We start from the raw sequence: 25,321 nt of genomic DNA, 5'->3' as shown, positions 1-25,321 counted from the left end.
TACCTCTGACCTCTGCTTGTTTTACGGATACCCCTTGTCTGCCTGATACCCCTGATCTCAGCCTGTTACACGGACTTGCTCTGGCCAGATACCCCAGTTTCAGCTAACCACTTGTTTGCAGCTTCTCCTGTGTCCACGGCTACACGGACTTCCTTCAGGAATCCAGTCCCTTCCGGAAGCCCGTGCCTCCGCGTGCCCCCAACTCCCTGTATCACCTCCAGGGGTCGGGTGCGCGTGGTCGTAAGGGCGAGCCGCTCTCGGCATCTCGGCCTCGGTGAGTATAGTCCTTGACATGATGACAATTACAGGCCTCTCTCATCTTTTTAAGTGGGAGAACTTGCACAATTGGTGGCTGACTAAATGCTTTTTTACCCCACTGTAAGTAATGGTAGTATAGCAAACGTTGCACCCCCATTGACTTTTTAGAGGGTATTGCAACAGAGAACGAGATCTTGAACCTTCTGTCATGCACTCCGTCAACAAAGAAGTCAAGGAAAAGGGAGGAGGAACAAGAAGAGGTAGAAGAGGAGGTAAGAGGCATAAAAAGAGGCAGAGTGTAGAAAACACTCACTCTACCATCAAAATGTACAATCTGTCCAGCTCTGTGTTTACGGACACTGAGCTCAATTTACTCAGGAAAGGTTTAAACTATGCTCCTCCCAGTGTACCTAACCTTTTTGAATTATTTATTGATCTCAATAAATATATACGGAAGCTTACCCTGCAACGGTATTATATATTGAAGGACACTGGAAAGCCCTCTGCAATCTCTAATGGTACAGAGCCATTGCCTTGTATGCCTCTGGAAACAAGTGTAGATGATGACGCTGCTCTTAATAACTTAGAGGAACTCTACATTGAGGCTGAGCAGGGTGAGTTGCCATCACCTACCTTTGGGCACCATAGCGACATTGCTACAGTCCATACCTCCTTTGCACCTAAGTCCTCCTTCTTCCCGTATTGGGCTAAGGGTAAATACATCTCTACATTTTACGATGTGGTCTTTGAGTCTTTTAGAATGAGATTCCATCATGCCACTAGTAATAGGAACAAATACAATAAGCACCTTGACCCTTTTGGGGATGTCTGTCAATAGTCTGAAACAGAATCAGGACATTATTATTAGGAAAGCTGATAAGGGTGGGAGTTTAGTCATTCAGAATAAAGAAGACTACATAGCTGAAGCAATGAGACTATTGGGGGATACAGATACCTACATAAAATTGAAAGGAGACCCTGTTATAGAGTATACAAAAGACCTTAAATCACTCCTAGATCAAGCTCTACTTGATGCGGTTCTTACCAAAAATGAATATCACTTCCTCTACAATAGACATGCATTGCCTCTGCACTTTTTCTATATTCCCAAAGTGCATAAAAGGGAAGTAGATCCTCCAGGTAGACCCATCATTGCAGGGATCGATAGTATCTGATGTAACATGGGATGCTATATTGATCATTTCTTGCAAGGAACAGTGACAGGTCTCCTGTCATTTGTTAGGGATTCCAGCCAAATGCTAGAGATTTTATCCCATTATGAATGGCAGCCCAGGTATAGATGGCTCTCCTTGGATATAGCCTCTCTCTACAGATCAATTGATCACACCTATGGCCTAAGGGCAGTCAACCATTATCTGTCCAAAGAAAGTAAACTTAATTCAGTGCAGGCTAAGTTTGTGCTAGACTGTGTAGAATATTCTCTGATGCACATCCACTTCTCTTTCTTGGAGAGCACTATTTGCAAACTAAGGGCACGGCTATGGGGATCAGGTTCGCTCCCAGCTATGCTAATATTTTCATGGGTTACTGGGAGGAACTGTTCATCTGGAACAATAACCCATATGGGGTGAACCTGGTCCTCTTCGCCAGATACGTTGATGATATTCTTATCATCTGGGACGGGACGGACCAGGAACTGCACTATTTTCTCGAGTATTGTAGAGACAATCCTTTTGGGATTGAGTTCACCCATGTCATCAATAAGGATTGCTTGGTCTTTTTAGACCTTGAGCTTAGGAGTGATTCTGATGGTAACATCCTCTCTAAGACCCATTTTAAACCCAGTGGTGGTAACTCTTTTTTGCATGCTGACAGCAATCACCATCCTAGATGGATCAAGAACATCCCCTTTGGGCAGTTCTGCCATCTAAAACGCACATGCACTAAGAAGTGTGACTACCTAGAACAGAGTGAGATCCTTCGGAAGAAATTCCTGGAAAAGGGTTACGATCCCACTCTAATAGAGACTGCCTTCAATAAATATGTCAAATTGTATGATGAGCCTTTTGAACATGTGCAACGATCTGCCTCTATTGCCAACCCTGATACTATACAAGCTCGCTTCTCTACCCAGTACACGAACAAAGCTTTTGAAATACAAAGTATTTTAAGGAAAAACTGGGGTATACTCAAGCACGATCCAGTGCTGAGTAAGCACCTTCCTGATATACCTAACATCGTGTATAGGAAACCTCGTGATCTAAGAAGTTTGATAGCTCCCAGCATGGTAAAGAAATCCTCTAGTGGATCTACCAATATGTGGTCCACTATTTTTGACAAGAAAGGTAGCTACAAATGTAGTGTCAAGAACTGTGGCACATGTAAGCACCTGTGACCAAACACCTGTCACAGGTGAATTGGATGACATCCTTGACTCCCTATCAGTGATAGGAAAAGCCGTTGCATACCTTGCAGATGCCGCAGTTGAGTCTGCAAGAGCCTCGGCTAAGACGGCCACATTAATCAATTCAGCTAGAAGAGCTGTCTGGATTAAGGCCCGGGAAGGAGATGTGACATCAAAGGGTAAACTATGCGGCCTTCCCTTTCAGGGCTTATTGCTTTTTGGTGAGGTCCTATACGAGGTCCTGTCTAGGTCCTCAGAAAATGGTAAGAAGTTCCCAGTGAAGCCCAAGAAGAAATTTCAGAAAGTTTTTCGTGCCGCCCTGGGGCAACCGCAGCATAGAGCCAAAGAAGAACCCAACAGGAGGTGGGGCAATGGTAGGGGAAGGCAAAAGAGCAACTTACTGTTTTCCTCCCCCAGGGTTGGTGCCAAAGAAACTAAGTGACGCCAAGATCAGGGAGCGGGGTTGGCTGTCTCACTTTGTCCCACAGTGGGAAAAGATATCAGACAGCATCTACATTTACCAGATCCTGTGAGAAAGTTATCGCCTGGAATTTTCGGCAAAATGATCACCCTCACAAATCCCCCCAGGGATGCCTTGAAAAGATCAGCCCTTCTGGATGGTATGCAGGAATTGGTAGAACAGCAGGTGGTGGTACCTGTACCAAAAGAACAACAATACCAAGGATTCTACTCCCATGTATTCGTTGTTCACAAGCCGTCAGGAAAGTATCAGCTTATAATAAACCTAAGAAACCTGAACAAGTTCTTGGAATACAAAAAATTGTAAAACGGAGAGTATCTACTCCGTACGTAAAAAAACTCATGAAGGAGGCCTTCATGATGACACTGGACCTCAAGGATGCCTACCTGAATGTTCCAATTCACCTAGATCATCAGGCATTCTTGAGGTTTGCAGTACTCGTCGAAGGGGAGATTTTTCACTGGCAGTTCAGAGCCCTCCCATTCAGGTTAAAAGCCAGCCCAAAGATTTTTACCAATCCTAGCAGAAGCAGTAGCCTTTTTGCATCTACAGGGTATATCTCTGATTCCCTACCTGGACGATCTAGTGGTCTCTGGACTGTCGGTTGCCCAAGTCAGATCAGACACTGACAAGGTAATGTCGGTCCTGGAAAACCTGGACTGGATAATCAGCACGGAAAAATCCTCCCTCAAACCAGAACAAGTCAAGACCTTCCTTGTATGCCTCTGGAAACAAGTTTAGATGATGAGAGGAGGCCTAGGAAGGAAGACCTTCCTAGGCTACTTAGTAGACACCAAACTACAGAAGCTCTTCCTACCAAAGGACAAGGTGGCAAAACTAGCTTCATCATTGGGGGACATGATAAAAAACCCGTCACGCTCCAGAAGGGAGGTGCTGAGAACCCTGGGCCTGATGTCAGCAAGTACACCAGCCATTGTTTGAGCGCAACTTCACTCAAGAGTCCTTCACTTTTTCCTCCTGTCCTCCTGGGACAAGAAGAGGGAGTCCCTGGACCAGGTGATAGTACTCACCCCTCAGGTCCTATCCTCCCTAGGGTGGCGGACAACCTAAAAGGGGGCAGACCATTGGCTCAGTGGGATCCGGTAAAGGTGACCACCGATGCCAGCACCTGGGGGTGGGAGGCCCACCTAGGAAAAGAGAAAGCCCAAGGTCAATGGAACAGCTCACTCGGTCGGATGTCATCAACTACAGGGAGCTCAAAGCGGTGGGAGAAGCCCTGAAAACCTTTCAAGAAAGCATTGTAAAAAGGGAGATTCAGAGATTTGTAGCCAAATGGATTAGACGCCCTGTCTCAGACCTGGCAGTACATGCTGGCATATGCCTTCCCAACCCTAGCAATTATTGCAAGGGTCCTTCAGAAGCTCAACCAGTCCCCAGGCCATCTCCTAATAGCGCCCTGGTGGCCAAGGAGAGCTTGGTTCGCAAGTTTAAGATCCATGGCAGTGGCAGAGCTGTGGAAGCTCCCAAACAGGCTTCTTTTTTTTTTTTTATTTAATACTTTTTCTTTATTTATTCATTGAAATATTGTTACACAAATAGCAAAACAAAGTTAAAAAATACAACATCATAAAATATAGTGTAATATATTGCAATGTAACACACTGTTATTACTTTAACTACCCACTCCCTCCCTTTCCACCCCTAACCACCCCCCCACCCCTGTACCACTCGATCTTCAACCATATATCAGCTCTATTGACTATAAACCTATCAATAAGGGCGTGTAAGATCCACAATAAAAAGGGAGAGGGGGAGAGAGAGAAGAAAAAAAAGGGGAAAGAGAAAGAAAAGGAAAGGAAAGAACAAAAGGAGGGCAGGGGGGAATACTATACACCCCTCTCACCCTATAAGGGAAAGCCCAACTTATCCAGCCAGGGTCTCCACATTCTCTTGAACTTTCTATAATTACCCTGTCTAATAAAAATCACTCTCTCGTTCCCCCTACTATTAAATTGATAGTCGCGACCCCATTCTCTACAGATTGGGGGGGGGGGGGTTGTTATGTGCTTGCCAGTGCTGTGCAATTAGTTTTCTTGCCTGAAATAGACATCTTAGCATTGCTTCAATGGTGTCCTTCAGAACATTACCCCATTCCATATTCCCCAATAAGCAGGTCTTAACCGTCGGCTCAATTGCAGTCCTAAAGGTTTTGTTTATCCTATCCACAATCTCTACCCAGTATCTGAATAACTTCGGGCATTTCCATAACATGTGAATAAAGTCCCCAGATGCCCTGCACCTGGGATACTGATTGTTTTGTCGCCACCCAAGTTTAAACATTTTTTTGGGGGTATAATATACTCTGTCCGAATCTTCTTAGGACAGGGCCAGTACTACACCCAAGGCTGGAATTTTTACAGCTGACGGCCTGGCTAGTGAGTGCCAGATTTTAAACTGTAAGGGCTGCTCAGAGAGGGTGATAGGTACCCTTCTTCTGAGCAGAAAACCAGTGACTAAGAAAATCTACTCAAACATTTGGAAAACTTTCTGTTCCTGGGGTTAAGAAAAACAGATGACCCCCACCACTGTCCCTGTTATCTTGGAGTTTCTCCAGGACGGAGTAGAAAAGGGCCTAGCGGCCAGCACCCTTTGGGTACAGATCGCAGCGCTCTCTCTACCTTGATACAAGGCTAGCAAAGGAAGACCTCATTGAACGATTCCTGGTGGCCAGGAAAGGGTTTCCCCGGTCTCCAAAGGCAGTTTCCCACCATGGGACCTGACAAGCGTATTAGAGGCATTATCTAAACACCCATTTGAACATATAGAGGAGGTTCCTTTTAAGTTTCTAACCTTAAAATTATCATTTTTGTTAGCAATTACCTTGGCCAGGAGGGTTGGGGATCTACAGGGTCTGTCCATGAAGGAACCCTTCCTATTGATACAGCCAGATAGAGTCACCCTCAGGCCAGACCCTTTGTATCTACCAAATTAGCATCTTTATTTCATAGGATGCAAGATATAATATTGCCGTCCTTTTATGATAAATCAAAAAAACGAGAAAGAAATGAAATTTCATTGCCTGGATGTAAGAAGGTGTCTCCTTACCTATCTACAAAAAACAAAAGAGTTTATGAGATCCAATTACCTACTAGTTTTATAAGCTTGGCCAAGGAAGGGACTTCAGGCTTCTAAAGCATCAGTCTCGAGGTGGATCAAGGGAGCTATCTCCCTGGCTTATGAGAGTTCTGGGGTTCCATTACCGGCAAAGGTTAAGGCCCATTCAACCAGGTCACTAGCAACTTTCTGGGCTGAGAAAGTAGGGGCCTCTTGGGAACAAATCCGCAGCGCAGCCACCTGGTCCAGTCAGGATATTTGATTTAATATGGGATTTGTATTGCGCCGAATGCGCTCCGTTAGGAGTGCTTCTAGGCGCACCAGGACCCTAAAATCAAGTGAGATTTCCAAAATACATTCCTGAAGCACTACTGTGTGGAAGTGTTGTCACAGCAAGACTTGGCCTTCGGCCGGAAGGTCCTACAAGCTGTGGTCCCACGCTGAAGGTAGGCCTGTGGTTACTTGATTATCCTCTCAGTTATGCCGTCCTGAAAGGTGATAGGAGAAAACCTACGTTAGACTTACCGGTATCAGTATTTTTACGAACCTTCCAGGACAGCAGGCCTACTTCCCGCCCTATAGTGGAGGGAAAATGAGTTGAACACTAGGTGGTGAGTACCTATGTGGAATGATTCTCCTTGTGAACCGGTTCAGGATTACTTTAATACAAACTGGGGATCAAGGGAAGGGTGGGGACTTATAACAAGCTGTCAATTGATTGTGTTTCCTGTAGGGAGGAGTCCCCATCTCCCAGGTGTGCCATCCTGGAAGGTTCATAGAAATACAATTACTGGTAAGTCTAACATAGGTTTTTCGCATGCAGGCCACCCTGACATGAGCGTTTACATTTGTGTGGATGCAGGCTGCTTTAAAGTGATTATAAACCCCAGAATGAATATGAACAAAGCACATTCTTTTATATTGTGCGACACCAGGAGGTGATGGGGGTGGAAAGCTCCAGTGCACAGCCTGTGACTGATATTCACAACTTTGCTTGTTCTTCATGTAGAGTGAGGAGGGGGTGTGACCCTTCTCTCCAATCAGGGTTCAGATTTCTTCTAATTGAGCTTTGCAATTCCCCAACCCCCTGATTTCTGCTGTTGAGAGATGCAGCCAGATTCTATGTTGAGCTTTGTGTTGTAGAAGGCTGTACAGCTCACTACACCACACATCTAGGGTGCATTGCAGTACAGCTCACTACACCACACATCTAGGGTGCATTGCAGTGTGAGTAGGACACATAGAAAACAATTGTTTTCTGTGTGTCCTAGTGCTGACCTGCAATTTATCCAGTGCGGTAAAATGCAGGTCACTGCACTGTATATGAACAGGGTCTAAGCCTTACATTGGTGGCATTGAAAGTGGTAATCAGAAGCATCAGTGGACAGAAATCAGGATATACAGATCAAACTTCTGGCTCCTGTCAGGCTAGAAGAAAGAATGCTGTCACATATGGAGAAGTACTCTGCTGCTGAAGATTCCTTTTTTTTTTCACTTATATGCTGAGTCACAGTAAAACGTGCTAATGAATTTCTGTCTCATTGGCAAATTTTAATATTTTATTAGATTTTAAGTAAGTGTGATCATAGTAGTCATAATATGCCCCCTTTTATAATTTGTAGTTTTGGATAGAGTGAGGAAGGGCTAAGAACCTTATCAGTTTATTTTTTTACTATCTTTGTCATATTGGAAACCTCTACAATGGAAGGGAAATCCCCCTCTTAGACATTGGAAAAATTACCATCACGTCTTATTATAGTGACCTCACCAAGTTTTGGATTTCTTATGTCTCAGTGACAATAGTCAATAGGGCAAACACAGAAGGTTATTCTATCCTATGGGGGCAACAGACAGCAAACAAACCCAGGCAGAGGTTCTAACCCTCCTCTAGTCTTTCCATAACGAAAAAAAAAAAGTTTTAACTATATATATATATATATATATATATATATATATATATATATATACACACTTTAACCTCCCTGGCGGTATTCCTGAGTGTGGCTCGGGGTGAATTTTTTATTACCAAAAGCGGTAACCCCGAGCCACACTCGGGATTGCATCGCAGTATCCTGGTAAAGTTATTTACCCTGTCCCCAGGTTCCTGCGATGTCCCGGCGGCATTAAGAAAAGTGAAAAATATAGAACGCACACAATACATTGTAATCTATAAGATTACATTACTGTATCAAATCATGTCACCTCCGTTTTGTCCCTAGTGCTTTGTCCAGTGCCCTGCCTGCACTTTTATATTATATAGTTTTGCTCATAAGTTTACATACCTTGGCAGAATTTATGATTTCTTGGCCATTTTTCAGAGAATATGAATGATAACACAAAAACTCAACTGTGTTTACCCTTTTTAATCATAATCACAACAGAAACTACCCAAATTATCCTGATCAAAAGTTTACATACCCTGGAATGTTTGGCCTTGGTACAGACACAGAAGGTGGCACATAGGGATGAGCCCGATGTTCGAGTCGAACGTAAGTTCGACTCGAACATCGGGTGTTTGCCGAACAGCGAACATTATGCAGTGTTCGCTGCAAATTCGAAAGCCGGGAAATGCCATTAAAGTCTATGGGACACTTACATGAAAAACCAAAAGTGCTAATTTTAAAGGCTTATATGCAAGTTATAGCCATAAAAAGTGTTTGGGGACCCGGGTTCTGCCCCATGGGACATGTATCAATGCAAAAAAAAGTTTTTAAAATGGCAGTTTTTCAGGAGCAGTGATTTTAATAACGCTTAAAGTGAAACAATAAAAATGAAATATTCATTTGAATATCATGCCTGGGGGGTGTCCCTAGTATGCCTGTAAAGTAGTGCATTTTTCCTGTGTCTAGAACAATACCACAGCAAAATGACATTTCTAAAGGAAAAAATTTCATCTAAAACTGCTCGCGGCTGTAATTAATTGTTGGTTCCAGGCAATATAAAGATAAGATAAAAATTAGGGTTCCACTGATACCACTTTTTTAAGACCGAGTACAAGTACTGATACTTTTTTTCAAGTACTCGCCAATACCGATTACCGATACTTTGTCAAGTGACTGTTTTCAAAGCATAATACAGACGAACGATATCTTCTTTATAATTATGAAGAACTAACTGTAACTGGCAGTGGCACTGATGAGGAGGCCCTAATATGCAGCAGCATTGATGAGCACTGATAGGTGGCACTGACTGATGGACACTAATTTGCAGCACTGATAGGTGGCACGTACTGATGGGCACTGATTTGCAGCACTAATGGCTGGCACTGACATGCAGGACTGATAGGTGGCACTGACTGATGGATACTGATTTGCGGCACTGATGACTGGCACTTATGGACACTGATAGGTGGCACCGATATGTGGCACTGACTGATGGACACTGATAGGTGGCACGTACTGATGGGCACTGATTTGCAGCACTAATGGCTGGCACTGATATGCAGGACTGATAGGTGGCGCTGACTGATGGGCACTGATTTGCGGCACTGATGGCTGGCACTTATGGGCACTGATAGGTGGCACCGATATGTGGCACTGACTGACGGGCACTGATTTGCAGCACTGATAGGTGGCACTGACTGATGGACACTCATATGCGGCACTGATGGCTGGCAATGATAGCTGGCACTTATGGGTGGTACTTATGGGCACTGATAGGTGGCACTGGTATGTGGCACTGATTTGCAGCACTGATAGGTGGCACTGACTGATGGACACTCATGGCTGTCACTTACTGATGGGCACTGATATGCGGCACTGATCTCTGGCACTTATGGGTGGCACTTATGGGCACTGATAGGTGGCACTTATGGGCACTAATAGGTGGCATGATACAATAAGATCGACTTTAAGTGTTCACAAATTGAGTACCAAAGCCCATCTTGATACACCCTGCACTCAGCCTCAGTAAGCCTAGTCAGAATGCAGCAGCAGACATCTTGTTACACCCAGCCCATATAGTTAGTGAACTATATGGGCTGGGTGTAACAAGATGTCCGCTGCCGCCTTGTGACTGCAGGCTACTGAGGCCGAGTTCAGGGTGTACCAAGATGGGCGTTGCCATGTACAGCCTCTGACGGAGACTCGGGCCGTCACTTCCGTTAACGATTCTGACGGCCCGGTCACCGATGCACACGGCTGCGACCCACACCCCTGCCCACAGGCTTACCTTCCTCTGCTGCACCTCCGGACTCTGACTGTGCCACGCTCCGCCTTCTCCCACCCACTCTGCCCGCCTACTGACTTCCAGTATCGGGTGAAGCATCGAGAGCATTTGCCCGAGTACAAGTACTCGGCAAATACTCGGTATTAGCGCTGATACCGATACTAGTATCGGTATCGGTACAACCCTAATAAAAATCATTGAAAAAACGGCATGGGTTCCCCCCCAGTCCACTATCAGGCCCTTTGGGTCTGGTATGAATATTAAGGGGAACCCTGCGCCAAAATTTAAAAAAAAAAAGGCGTAGGGGTCCCCCCAAAAAAACATACCAGACCCTTATCCAAGCACGCAACCTGGCAGGCTGCAGGAAAAGGGGGATGAGAGAGCACCCCCCCTCCTGAACCGTACCAGGCCACATGCCTGGTCCCCCCAAAACACCTTGTCCCCATGTTGATGGGGACAAGGGCCTCATCCTAACAACCCTTGTCTGGTGGTTTTGGGGGTCTGCGGGCAGGGGGCTTATCGGAATATGTAAGCCCCCTTTAACAAGGAGACCCCCCAGATCCCGCCCCCCCATGTGAATGGGTATCGGGTACATTGTACCCCTACTCATTCACCAAAAAAAGTGTCAAAAATAGTAAAAATTACAGTAAACAATTTGGGACAAGTCATTTTATTAAAAAAAAAACTGTCCTGCGATGTCTATTCATCTTCGATCACAGCGTCGACAGACCGAGAAAAAAAAACAAAAACGCAACAGCTCCATCTCCATGGAAGGCTCCCGCCGACTGAATCCTCTTCGCGATAACAGCTGTTATATATCCCCCCTTACCTTAGTGTATTCACTCTGCAGAAGGTGGTCTCTAGTCACCAGAGTCTCCCTCCACCCCCCCACATCACAGTTCCCGGCATTCCCCTTTACATCAGAGTCTGCAGGATTCCCCCTTGCAGTGCAAGGGAACTCAGATGTAAAGGAAAATGCTGCAGAGCATGATTTAAGGAGGAACTGTGGTGTAAGGGGTGCTCTGGTCACCAGAGACCACCTTATATCAGAGTCCACTGCATTCCCATTTCCGACGTACATCAGGGTCTGCAGCATTTCCCTTTACATAAGTGTTCCCCTTTACATCAGGGTTCGCAGAGTTCCCCCTTGCACTGTAAGATTAAAAGGGGTGGAGGCCCAGAGACATGTCCAGGGAACAAAGAAGATACATGGGTTAGATTAGAAGGGATGGAAGCCCAGAAACATGTCCTGGGAACACAGAAGATACATGGGTTGGATTAGAAGGGATCGAGGCCTGGAGACATGTCCAGGGTACACAGAGGATACATAGGTTAGATTAGAAAGGATGGAGGCCTGGAGACATGTCCAGGGTACACAGAGGATACATGGGTTAGATTAGAAGGGATGGATGTCCAGGGAACACAGAGGAGGCCTCCATCCCTTCTAATCTAACTCATGTGTCCTCTGTGTACCCTGGACTTGTCTCTGGGCCTTCATCCCTTCTACTCTAACCCATGTATCCTCTGTATACTCTGGACATGTCTCTGGGGGGTGGGTGGGGGGGTGGGGTGGGAGACTCTGGTGACCAGAGACCACCCTCCACAGAGTGAATACACCAAAGTAAGGGGGGTTTACTAATCTAAGGTGAAATCTTTATATCGGTGCCCCTTTACATTATTGTATTTACTTCCCCCATTACATCAGTGACCCCCCCTCAGACTGGCCTGACGGCGCTGTCACTGACCTCCTCTCAGGTGCACTGTGCAGGGCTCATTTAGACGGCTCCAAGAGGTGGCTCTGGTTTTATTCTATAGTCTCCTCTCCACAGTCCATACACGCCTGACTCCTCCAGTAATCCCCATCCCGGCAGCGCTCTCACTCTTGATTCCTCTCCAGACTTCCCTTCTGAGACTGCAGACATGATAAAAGACATAGTCAGAGATTACAGACATAGTACAAGAGAGGGTTAGAGGCTGCGGACATGATATAGGAGGTGGTTAGAGGCTGCAGACGTGGTACAGGAGGTGGTCAGAACATGTGCACAGGATACAGGAGGCCATCAAAGGATGTGGAAAGGGTACAGGTGATGGTCAGAGGATGCGGACAGGATACAGGAGGCAGTCAGAGGATGTGAAAATGGTACAGGTGGTGGTCAGAGGATGTGGAAATGGTACAGGTGGTGGTCAGAGGATGTGGAAATGGTACAGGGGGTGGTCAGAGGATGTGGACGGGATACAGGAGGTGGTCAGAGTATGCCGACATGTAGGGGGAGCAAACAGAACAGAGTGGTCCCCTGTGTAGTTGGAGCACACAGAGGGGTCAGTCGTGTAATGGGAGCACACAGAGGGGTCAGTCGTGTAATAGGAGCACATCATGTATCCATGTAGGGGGAGCACACAGTGGAGTGAAATTCTGATAAGAGTTGTCACAGGAGGGCCCTCACACAGGACACATGGCAGGCAGGGCGGTGAGGTTGGCACACTCAGGGTGATCAGGTTCCTGTTCTTAGGAGAGGCGGGGTCCTGGTCCCCAGGCAGATGGGGTACCTAGGTGAGATGGAGTCCCCGTTGCCAGGGGAGATGGGGTTCCTGTCCGTAGGCAAGATGGGTTTCCCATCCCCAGGGGAGATGAAGTTCCTGCCCCCGAGTGAGAAGGGGGTTCCTGTCTCCAGGGGAGAAGAGGTCCCTGTCCCTAGGGGAGAAGGGGGGACTCTGTCCCCAGGAGAGAAGGGAGTCCCTGTCCTCCAGGGAAAGAAGGGTGTTCCTGTTCTCCAGGGGAGAAGGGTGTTCCTGTTCTCCAGGGGAGAAGGGTGTCCCTGTCCTCCAGGGAAGAAGGTTGTCCCTGTCCCTGGGGGAGAAGGGTGTCCCTGTCCTCAGGGGAAAAGGGTGTCCATGTCCTCAGGGAAGAAGGGTGTCCCTGTTCTACAGGGAAGAAGGGGGGACTCTGTCCCCAGGGGAGAAGGGTGTCCCTGTCCCCAGGGGAGAAGGGTGTCCCTGTCCCCAGGGGAGAAGGGTGTTCCTGTCCTCCGGGGGAGAAGGGTGTTCCTGTCCTCCGGGGGAGAAGGGTGTTCCTGTCCTCCGGGGGAGAAGGGTGTTCCTGTCCTCCAGGGGAGAAGGGTCTCCCTGTCCTCAGGGAAGAAGGGTGTCCCTGTTATCCAGGAAGAAGGGGGGACTCTGTCCCCAGGTGAGAAGGGTGTCCCTATCCTCTGGGGGAGAAGGGTGTCCCTATCCTCTGGGGGAGAAGGGTGTCCCTGTCCTCTGGGGGAGAAGGGTGTCCCTGTCATCTGGGGGAGAAGGGTGTCCCTGTCCTTGGGGGAAGAATGCTGTCCCTGTCCTCGGGGGAGAAGGGTAGGGAGAAGGGTGGCACCCTCTCCTCCTCGAACCACCCAAGGACCAGCTCTTCCAATTTTGGCCAACCCTGGGGCCATCTCCTTCTCCACCAAACAGCCAGGGGCCCACTCCTTCTCTGCCAACCACCCTGGGGGCCCTTTCCTCCTCCCCCATTCACCTTGGGGGCCCTTTCTTACTCTAAACACCCAGGTGCCCTCTCCTCCTCCAAACGTCCACCCAGGGGCCCTCTTCTTCACTAAATGGCCACCCAGGGGCCCTCTCCTCCTCCAAACACCCAGGGGCCCTCTCCTTCTCCCCCGGCCACCCAGGGGCTCTCTCCTTCTCCCCCAGCCACCCAGGGGCTCTCTCCTTCTCCACCGGTCACCCAGGGGCTCTCTCCTTCTCCACCGGTCACCCAGGGGCCCTCTCCTTCTCCCATGTCCACCCAGGAGCCCTCTCCTTCTCCCACATCCACCCAGGGGCCCTCTCCTCCTTCTCCCTAAGCCACCAGTGACCCCAACGTGGGTCACACATGTGCTCTGCCCTCAGGGGACCCGGTACCCACCGTCCTGGGATGCCATGATGATGGTGTACAAGTCTCCAGTGTGCACTTAGCTTCTTTGACTCCTGATTGGAGGAAAAGCAGCGGAGGCGATCTAGCCCCCAGCACTTGACAGAGACCGCTCTATAATTTTCCTTGACCTCCCATATATGTATTTTGCAGGGCTGTGCACAGACAGATTTGTGTAAGCGGAGGCTCTGTGTGTCAGGCTGCTGTTTTTGTCCCTGAACAGATTGCACAGCCCTTCACATTATGTACATCATACAGTGTGGATGCTCATATTGATGAGAAATGTCTTCTATGCAAAGGCTTGGCCCCTCCCACAGGCACAGCTCTATGTTTTTCCTCAACCTCCCATTGTTACACACAGTGCTATTATGCAAGGGGGCCTGCCCCCCCTTCTCCAGAGCAGGCTAGGGGCGTGTTAGAGGTGGGGGCGGTGCTGCTGATTATTTAAAACTGCAGTTTTAAAAACTTTTTTTTGCATTGATACATGTCCCCTGGGGCAGGACCCAGGTCCCCATAGACTTTTTATGGCGATAACTTGCATATAAGCCTTTAATATGAGCACTTTTGATTTTTCATGTATGTGTCTCATAGACTTTAACGGTGTTCGCTTGTTCGTGCTAATTTTTTTGCCTGTTCGCATGTTCTGGTGCGAACCAAACCGGAGGGGTGTTCGGCTCATCCCTAGTTGCACACACAGGTTAAAATGTCAATTAAAGGTTAATTTCCCACATTTGTGGCTTTTTAAATCACAATTAGAGTTTGTGTATAAATAGTCAATGAGTTTGTTAGCTCTCACATGGAGGCACTAAGCAGGCTAGACACTGAGCCATGAGGAGATCGAAAAGAACAGTCAAAAGACCTGCCTAACAAGGTAATGAAACTTTACAAAGATGGAAAAGGATATAAAAAGATATCCAAAGCCTTGAATATGCCAGTCAGTACTGTTTAATCACTAAGAAGTGGAAAATTAGGGGCTCTTTTGATACCAAGCCAAGGTCAGGTAGACGAAGAAAGATTGCAGCCACAACTGGCAGAAGAATTGCTCAGGATACAAAGAAAAACCCACAGGTAACCACAGGAGAAATACAGGCTGCTCTCTAAAAAGACGGTATGGTTGATTTTAAGGAACACAATTCAACAATACTTGAACAAAAAAGATCTGCATGGTTGAGCTGCCAGAAGGAAGCCTTTACTGCACCAATGCCACAAAAAAGCCAATGAGGAATGTCAAGGTGTTGTTGGCCATATTGTAACCAGGCTTTTTTGTGGAACTTGTACAGTAAAGGCTTCTTTCTGGCAACTTGACCATACAGCTCTTTTTTGTTCAAGTATCATTGTATTGTGCTCCTTAAAAACAACCACACCATCTTTTTCCTGAGCAGCCTGTATTTCTCCTGAGGTTAGCTGTGGGTTTTTCTTTGTATCCCGAACAGTTACTGTGGCAGCTGAAATCTTTCTTGATCTACCTGATCTTGGCTTGGTATCAAGAGATCCCCACATTTTCCACTTCTTATTAAGTGATTAAACAGTACTGACTGGTATATTCAAGGCTTTGGATGTCTTTTTATATCCTTTTCCATCTTTGTAAAGTTTCATTACCTTGTTACGCAGGTCTTTTGACTGCTCTTTTCTAACTCCTCATGGCTCAGTGTCTAGCCTGCTTAGTGCATCCATGTGAGAGCTAACAAACTTATTGACTATTTATACACACACTAATTGTTATTTAAAAAGCCACAAATGTGGGAAATTAACCTTTAATTGCCATTTCAACCTGTGTGCCACCTTCTGTGTCTGTACCGAGGCCAAACATTCCAGGGTATGTAAACTTTTGATCAGGGTCATTTAGGTCGTTTCTGTTGTCATTATGATTCAAAAAGAGTAAACACAGTTGATTGATAATAAATGGCTTCAGCCAAACACTAACCATGAGTGAAAGAAATAGTTTTGTGTTATCATTCATATTCTCTGAAAAATAGCCAAGAAATCATAAAGTATGTAAACTTATGGGCACAACTGCATACTGTTCTTTCTGTCTGGAAACTTGAGAACGTCCATGGCATCCAAAAAGTGTCCCTCTATGTAAAAAGCGGTTTTAGACCAGCTAGAAAACAGTGATAGTGAATTAGTGATAGTGAATTAGTGATAGTGAATTTGCAATATTGAGCAATAGTGATTCGTGGGGAAATTTGTCATCAGACACTGACAGTGACAACAGCGACGATTCTGCGACTGAGCTAATTTCAGTGTTTTTGATTTGATTACATTATTGAATAAAATGTTTTATTATTATTATATTATTAATTGTTATAATTTTTTATAGTTATTTATTATATTATTTATGATTTTGTGTTTCAAACTTTATCATACCCAGGATGTCTACTAGACTCTTGTTTGGACAGATTTAAGTGAGTTATTCCTAAGAATTACAGGCCTACAATATAAAACGCCAAATATCCATGTGCAACAATGTACTGCTTTGAGCTTCAAAAATCTGACATAATCATACTACCAGGGAGGTTAATTCCACTGGATTCAGACTATTTTTTTTATTATTATTTTTTTTGAGTTTGACATACCTGCCATTTGGTATAAGTATTTATTTATACAATGTATACCAAATCGTGTTAATTTAGAGTGATGTTCTCTTATTACAGTCTTTTATGGATTCATTTTCTCGAGCCCTACATTATGAATATGCTTCCAAGGAAATCTTTATTCAGAGCTTAGTCACATATTTTGTAAAGACCAATATTTTGCAACTGAGTACATTCTTGAAGACAAAGCCATTACTTGTTCTTGAGGCTAAGGATTATGCTCGTCAAGCAGTAAGAACCATTGGAATATCACGGAGAACAGCAGGACACTTGTCTCACTCTATCCAGGTGAGGATTATAGCTGGTACAAATATGGGAAGAGTGCAACATACCACAACACGAACACATGAATTAGTCTTTAATAGTATGACTGTAGCCACATCAGATCATAAGAGTACTATGAAAAAATCTGAAAGGGCCTGTTCACACTAGTGCGTTGCTGCAATGCACATTAAAACACGTATTTTTGCAAAGCATCTGCTCTATCTGCGTTGTGATGTCATTCACTGTGAATGACACCCCAAAGTATTATATACAGGAGAGCCCAACGCACCACAGTATACCCCAATATACCACAATGCGTATAAAGTGCTTTATGGTGCTAAAAAAGGGTAATTTTATTCTTTTTCATCCAGTGTGATGCATTGACAACATAAAGTATGAGCTGCCTTAAAGTGGTATTAAGCCCAAAACCAAAAAGATAATATTTTAAAGCTTATCAATTAAATGCCATGGCTGCATTAGTTTTCTTTTTTCCTTTTTTTTTTCACCTGGGGATCTGGCCAGTAACACACTTGTCTTAAGTTGTCTACACCAGTGGTGGCTGGTGCTCAATTCTCTTGACAGCCAGCGGCCTCCCCCAGCCAGCCAGCCACATATCACACAATTGTCATATTGTCATACAACTGGGTAGGCTCACCCTTTTTAAAGCCCATTGGAATCCATGCGTCCGGCACCCTGCATGTAGATTAGGGGCTGGACGCATGGATTAGGGGGGCGGCCCTGCATGAGCAGCCGCCACTGGCCTACACTCTGTATGGCGGAGCAACGGAGACACCTGTGGTCAGCAGCATTGTTAATCTGGAGCGAGGGGAGTGTTAGATGTACTGGCAGATTTGAATGCACTAACAAATTAACGCCAAACTCCAGCTAATACTCTTTAAAGGTTACCCTCTTCTGCCGCATGTAATAGTGATTGGGTGGCTGTAAAGCTGCTTAGATCACCTTTACAAGAAAGACCATCGCCTGCTCTAAATGATACCAGGATCAAGCTGCCACTGCAGCCGTAATCCTGGTATCACCGATCCCATCCAAGGACTTGTATGTACAGAGGGTAGATGGGAAGCTGTTAAAACATTTAAATAAAAGCTGACCATTATCAGCATCTCCAATACTTGGGGCCAATCATATGTGCATTTGGCTGTTTGTCTAGAGTTCAGCTTTAAGTATAAAACCGTTTCAGACTGTCCATCAGATGTGTATGCAAAAAACAAAATAGATGAGCTTGCATTGCTACGGAGGAGCTGATCCAGTAGTAAGTTTTTAATTTATTTTTTACTTTTTTTCCACAGATGTTGTTAATTAATTGGATTCCGGAATGGCTCTGGGTATCCATATTTACCTTTATCTGCAACACCGTTCGCATGGCGCGCAATCACAAACCAGTGAAGTTATAAAAATCCACAGATCAAATTTCTCCACTGTTGAACATGTTAAAGATTTGTGAGAGGAACATTATTCTATACTTATATTTCCTCTTTATTCCAAAGTATATCACATTCATATTTTTCTTTTTTATAATTATCCATATTTTTAATATCATTATTGGCTCTATTCACTTACTATTACCAAGTACTGCACATATCCTACTCTTTTTTTATTATTACAATTTTTTTGACCATAGGCCATATTTGTTTATCCCAAGATTGCAATTATATATATTTTTTCTTCTGTGTTGTATTGAACTGCATGAGATTTCTTTTTTTCTGTAGTATGCTAATATCTACTGGCAGTTTCTGGTCACTGCAACTTATTTACTAATGTGATTTTTGGTATGTTCCTCTTCCCCCTCCCCTTCTGTTTACTGATAGTTAGTTTAGTCCTAGCCGGACCTCCTACATTTTTTCCATGTTCCCTCAGTCAGTGTTGGTTTTTCGTAGAGACAGGGCTTAGGAATGTCATTGTCTCCTTATTTCAAAACACTGGAAAACATAATCTGTACTGTAATTAGCTGAAGCAAAATTGTGTTGCATTCAAATTCTGTGTTTTATTTACCATATTGTCCACACAGACTGGGTCTAAAGAGGTATGTCAATGCATAAAGCAGCACTTGAAATACAACAGTAAGAAGTCATATTTCTGGAGCCTTTATATTCTCTGCTGCATCTGTAAGCACATGGTCTTTTCTACAATATGTGTGAGGATATGCTGCATTACAGACTCTCAGTAGGGATGGGCGAACGGTTCAGGCCAAGTATAAGTTCGGCATGAACAACAATGGATGAGCACCTTGGGAGGGGGCCTCTTCCCGACAACCTTGGACGGTGGTTGCGGGGGTCTGTGGGACGGGGATTTATCTGAATCTGAAAGCCCCCTTTCACAAGGGAGGCCCCCAGATCCCACCTCCCCCATGTGAATGAGTAGGGGTATATTGTACCCCCTACTCATTTACCAAAAAAGTAAGTAAAGACACAACGCGAGTTTGACAATTGCTTTATTAAAGAAAAAAAGTCCCCCTGTGTTTATCCGTCATCAATCACAACACCTAACAACAACCCGAAAAAAACATGGAAAGCAGGGGTGCTTTGGAGCTGGGGGGGACTCTCCCCAACAACCCTGGGCAGTGGTTGTGACAGTCTGCAGGCAGGGGGGTTTATCGGAATCTGGAGACAACAAGGGGGGGCCCCAGATCCCCTCCCCGTGTAAATGTGTATGGGGTACATGGTACACTTTTTTAGTGAATGAGTAGGGGTACAAAATGAGTATAGACGCAACATGAGTTTTTGACAATTCCTTTTTTAAACAAAAAAAAATTCCCCCTGTGTAGATCCATCATCTATCACAATGCCTGCCAAACCTCCAAACCTGGGGGAAAAAAAAAAAATCCTCCGGTCTCGTCGAATGCTCCCGCTGACTGCTTCCCCATTTGACATTTCTTAAATAGCCAAGGGGCAAAGTCGCCCAATGTTAACAGATGACCCTGCCCCCTTGTGACTTCACAGACCTGGGTATGCTGGCGCTGCGCTGGTTGTGGAGGTCTGCAGGCAGGGGGCTTATCGGAATCTGGAAGCCCCTCTGCCTCAAAGCTCACCCCCCATGTTGAGGGCATGTGGTCTGGTATGGATCAGGAGGGGGGCGCTCGCTCAGATAAGGGTCTGGTATGGATTATGGGGGGGGAGAGACATCACGCTTTTTTTATTGATGATTAATGATAGTATCAATGCAAAAATTTTTCTTAAAGGAGCAGTGATTTTAATGATACTTAAAGTAAAACAACGAAAATGAAAACTTCCTTTAAATATAGTGCTTGGGGGGTCCCCTTAGCCTGTCTGTAAAGTGACACCTCTGTACTGTGTATAGAATCTGCTGCAACAAAACGGACATGGAAAAAGAATGACATTTAAATTGATTTTCCTGGCTGCATAAAACCATTGCCGGCAATTGAAAAATGGAAAGAAAAATCGGCGTGGGGGTCTGGTATGGATTTTGATGAGAACCCCCACGCCAAAATAAAAAAAAAAATGGCGTAGGGTCCCCCTCAAAATCCATTCCAGACCCTTATGCGAGCACGTATCCTGGCAGGCCAGGAAAGAGGGGGAGATAAGCGAGCGCCCCTCCCTGAACCTTACTAGGTCACATGCCCTCAACATGGGGGATGCTTTGGGCAGGGGGGCTGTGCCCCCTCTGCCCCAATGTTCTGATCCGCAATGGGAAAAAAAACTTTTGAAGTGCAATGGACCACAGACGCTCCAGGACTTTTCAGATGCAGAAATGCCACCCGCACATGTGTCCCCACTCACTCTGGAACGCACGCCGTAATCAGCGTCTGGATCCATCTCTAATCCCTGTATATGCCTGTTTTTATCAACTATTTTGTAAGTACCCATTTGTATATGGAATAAATCCCTTTTCAAATGGTACTTTTCACTATTATGCCCCGTACACACGGTCGGATTTTCCGACGGAAAATGTGTGATAGGACCTTGTTGTCACCGTGTGTGGGCTCCGTCACATTTTCGGGATTTTCCGACACACAAAGTTTGAGAGCAGGCTATAAAATTTTCCGACAACAAAACAAAACAAACAAAATCCGTTATCGGAATTTCCGATCGTGTGTACAAAAATCCGACGCACAAAGTGCCACGCATGCTCAGAATAAATAAAGAGATGAAAGCTATTGGCTACTGCCCCGTTTATAGTCCCGACGTACGTGTTTTACGCCACCGTGTTCAAAATGATCGGATTTTCCGACAACTTTGTGTGACCGTGTGTATGCAAGATAAGTTTGAGCTAACATCCGTCGGAAAAAATCCTAGGATTTTGTTGTCGGAATGTCCGATCAATGTTCGACCGTGTGTACGGGGCATAAGTTCCATTTTTTCCTTTTTTGGTGCCTGGTGATTCTGCTGAGAAATTCCAACAAGAAATCCTTTGATCTGATGTGCACAACACCACTCTTGAGTAGGGAAGAGCCGAACACCCCCCTGTTCGGTTCGCATCAGAACATGCGAACAGGCAAAAAATTTGTTCGAACACGCGAACACCGTTAAAGTCTATGGGACACGAACAATCAAAAGTGCTAATTTTAAAGGCTTATATTCAAGTTATTGTCATAAAAAGTGTTTGGGGACCTGGGTCCTGCCCCAGGGGACATGGATCAATGCAAAAAAAAGTTTTAAAAACGGACATGATTTTAATAATGCTTAAAGTGAAACAACAAAAGTGTAATATCCCTTTAAATATCGTACCTGGGGGGTGTTTATATTATGCCTGTAAAGGGGCGCATGTTTCCCGTGTTTAGAACAGTCTGACAGCAAAATTACATTTCAAAGGAAAAAAAGTCATTTAAAACTACTCGCGGCTATTAATGCATTGCCGGTCCGACAAAACACATAGAAGTTCATTGATAAAAACGGCATGGGAATTCCCCACAGGGGAACCCCGAACCAAAATAAAAAAAAAAAAAATTGACGTGGGGGGTCCCCCTAAATTCCATACCAGGCCCTTCAGGTCTGGTATGGCTATTAATGGGAACCCCGGCCCAAATTTAAAAAAAAAATGACGTGGGGGTCCCCCTAAATTCCATACCAGGCCCTTCAGGGCAAGGGCCTCATCCCCACAACCCTCGCCGGTGGTTGTGGGGGTCTGCGGGCGGGGGGCTTATCGGAATCTGGAAGCCCCCTTTAACAAGGGGACCCCCAGATCCCGACCCTCCCCCCTGTGTGAAATGGTAAGGGCCTACCATTTCACTAAAAAACTGTCAAAAATGATCTTTCTGCTATAAATAGTAAAAAATGTAGATTAAAAAATGTATATTTAAGGTGAATTAATCAAAAAATGAGAATAATGGATTGATTAATTGATTTTTTGATTAATTCTCCTTAAATATACATTTTTTGATTAATTCACCTTAAATATACATTTTTTTTATCTACATTTTTTACTATTTATATCAGAAAGATCACAGATGTTTATTTGGTTCATTTACATGTATTTTTTATGTATTGTCTATGGTATTGGGCACGTGAGTGGGATTTTCAAATGCTGATATTACTTTTTATGTCATTTTTATCCATCTTGTACCATGTATGATTTTGCATTTTTTCACTTATGGTAGTGACTTGCATACTCACACCTTATGTAATATACATAATGGATTAACTTACAGGATTTTAGTCAGATTCTCCCACATAGTTTGCTGTGGACTTTGGTGCACACTGCACATTTATTAATTTTTCACATTTTTTTATTCACATTTTCTCATTCCCATTTTCTGGTGGGTTGGGCTTTGCGTTTTTGATTTTTACATTATCTGTGAACAGCTCCATTTCCCTATTAGAACATGACCATTTATTATTTTATTGTGGGTTCCCCTCAAAAGCCATACAGGATTTGAAGGGGCTGGTATGGATTGGGGGGGAGCCAATGCCAGGCTCAGACGCCCCCATAGCAAGCTGCTTGCTGTGGGTCACTCAGCAGGAGGGTGGGGCCAAGAGTGTCGGCAAGGGATCCAAGAAGAGGAGGATCTGGTCTGCTCTGTGCAAAACCACTGTACAGAGCAGGTAAGTATAACATCAGAGAATTTCCACGTGATCAAAAAAAAGTCCAGGAGCAACAGCTTCAAGTGACAATCCCTTCACCTCCAAAGCACTCCCTTCGCTCACCTCAAATAATGGACCCCTGACCTAACAGGTGGTCATAAGCGCATGTCACAGCAATGGGTGAAATACAACAGGAACTTGAAATCCAGGTCTCCAAAGCGATTCACCCAAGACAATATAAATAAAACAATAAATCTAAGCGCTCTCCATTTAAAACAATCCGGCCTTTATAATTAGATAAAAAACTTACTCACATAGAGCTGGTCAGTTCAGGTATAAACACGAGACATGGAGTAACATATTCATTCAGGATGACAGCGGGTGACATCAGACGTAGCTCCTCCCCCTCTACGCATTATGTTAACAAGAACTTCTTCAGCGGGGTGGAGATACAGTGTCACCCTGTCTATCCTAAACAAACCTGTTGCCATAACAACATACAATGCCAGAAATGCAACCCCAGGGAGATGATAATAGATTTTAAAAAATGTTGTCAGTGCTAAAAGCATCGGACAAGGTTAAAAAATTAACACATTAAAACTTGTGTGACTTTTCACCTTAAAAAATATACCCAGATAGGGAACTGATTCAAACCGATGTATATATTTAAAAATCTAAATAATAGGTCCAATAGCACCCCTACAGCTCAATCAAACATATAAAAAATCCTTTATGTAAATAAAGGAATTTTATTACAAAATCATTAAAGTTTATCTACACCTGCTACCATCCTGTTGCAAGCCCAATGTAAAACCATATAAAAAATCATAAGAAAAAAACATGAAAAAACATAACAAAATCAAATAATGACAAAAATATTAATATTAGAACCTATCTATTAGAAATGAAATGGTTTAAATCAAAATCTACGTTTAACCCTTCGGGTGTTGGAACTTTTGCTTCAAAAATCCAAAAGGACTCCCTTTGGCTAAGACAAACGAATGTAGTACCCCCCCCCCCCCCCCCCACATGTCTATTAATTGTTTCAATACCCTAAAATCTAAGTCCTCTGGGGTTCCTATCATGGCACAACCTAAAATGTTTAGAGACACTGTGGGAGTCCCTTTTTTAATATTGTTAAAATGTTCCCTGATATGGACACTGAGGGGCCTGGAGGTCCTACCTATAAATTGGAGCCCACCGTTACACTCCAACATATAGACAACCCCACTGTACTACATATGATCAAATCTTTGATCTGATATTCTTTATTAGTGGAGGAGGATGAAAATTCATTTAGTTTTTTTGAAATAACACTTACATTGTCTACAAGCTTGGCAATGCCCACAAGCGTAGGAAAGAAAAAATCGTATTTTCCCTAATAATAGGCCAGTCAATAACCCCGGGAGCAATAACGTCTATAAATGTGGGGGCTTGCCTATAAATGAATTGGGGGTGGGTGGAGAGAACTGCACCCAGCACCCTATTCTTCCTAAGAACTTCCCAATGTTTAATTACAATTTTCAAATTGTTTACACCGAATATTATAGTCCAAGACAATCTTATATTCATGCTTGGTTTGTTTATTGGTATTGGAATTGGACACCAATTTTTTCCTATCCGCATTACCAATAGATTTAATCTCATTAGCAATCTGATCTTTTTGATAACCCTTCTGCAGGACTCTTTCTGCCAAAACCTGAGACTGGGACTGATAGTCCGACTCCAATTAACAGTTTCGTATAAGGCGAATAAACTGCCCCCTCGGGATATTACACAGCCAGGTTTTGTGATGGCAATTATCAAGGGGAATGTATCCATTCCTATCTGTGGGCTTGAAACAGTTACGGGTCCTATAGTGAACTCCTTCCTTAAATACCTCCAGGTCGAGAAAACCCATACATTGAGTATCGATGTTCCAAGAGAGGGAAATATCTTTGTTGTTACTATTTAACCTAAGCATGAATGCCTCAAGGCTGTATGTATCTTCTTTTTAACATACTAGTTGACTAGGACAGTCCCAAAAAACAGTTTCCTCCTCCCACAGTGCCATAAATAAGTTTGCCAAGCTGGGAGCAAACCTGGTCCCATGGCAACACCCATGATCTGAAAGAAGAGCCATTTATTGTACCAAAAGTAGTTCCTAGTGAGACAAAACTCCAAGTATTGTAATAAAAACTTCTCATAACTGTTGGTGAGGTCAGATTTATCTAGAGCCCA

General features: G+C 44.5%; 1 protein-coding gene across 2 annotated transcripts in view; it reads left to right on the top strand.

Moving 5' to 3' along the window:
* Positions 1–19,098, top strand: part of LOC141112549 (inactive hydroxysteroid dehydrogenase-like protein 1) — an 89,519-nt gene extending 70,421 nt beyond the window's left edge. For both annotated transcript variants that reach the window (XM_073605470.1, XM_073605469.1), the window contains 2 exons: positions 16,902–17,129; positions 18,413–19,098. In XM_073605470.1, the coding sequence (XP_073461571.1) occupies positions 16,902–17,129; positions 18,413–18,517 (333 nt within the window). In that variant the 3' untranslated portion in view covers positions 18,518–19,098. The remainder of the gene's footprint in view (positions 1–16,901; positions 17,130–18,412) is intronic.
* Positions 19,099–25,321: the final 6,223 nt, after the last annotated feature.

This window comes from Aquarana catesbeiana, linkage group LG11, assembly GCF_042186555.1.
Source record: "Aquarana catesbeiana isolate 2022-GZ linkage group LG11, ASM4218655v1, whole genome shotgun sequence".
NCBI lineage: Eukaryota > Metazoa > Chordata > Amphibia > Anura > Ranidae > Aquarana > Aquarana catesbeiana.
The sequence above is the reverse complement of the archived record's forward strand: the minus strand, read 5'-3'. Positions and strand labels throughout refer to the sequence as shown.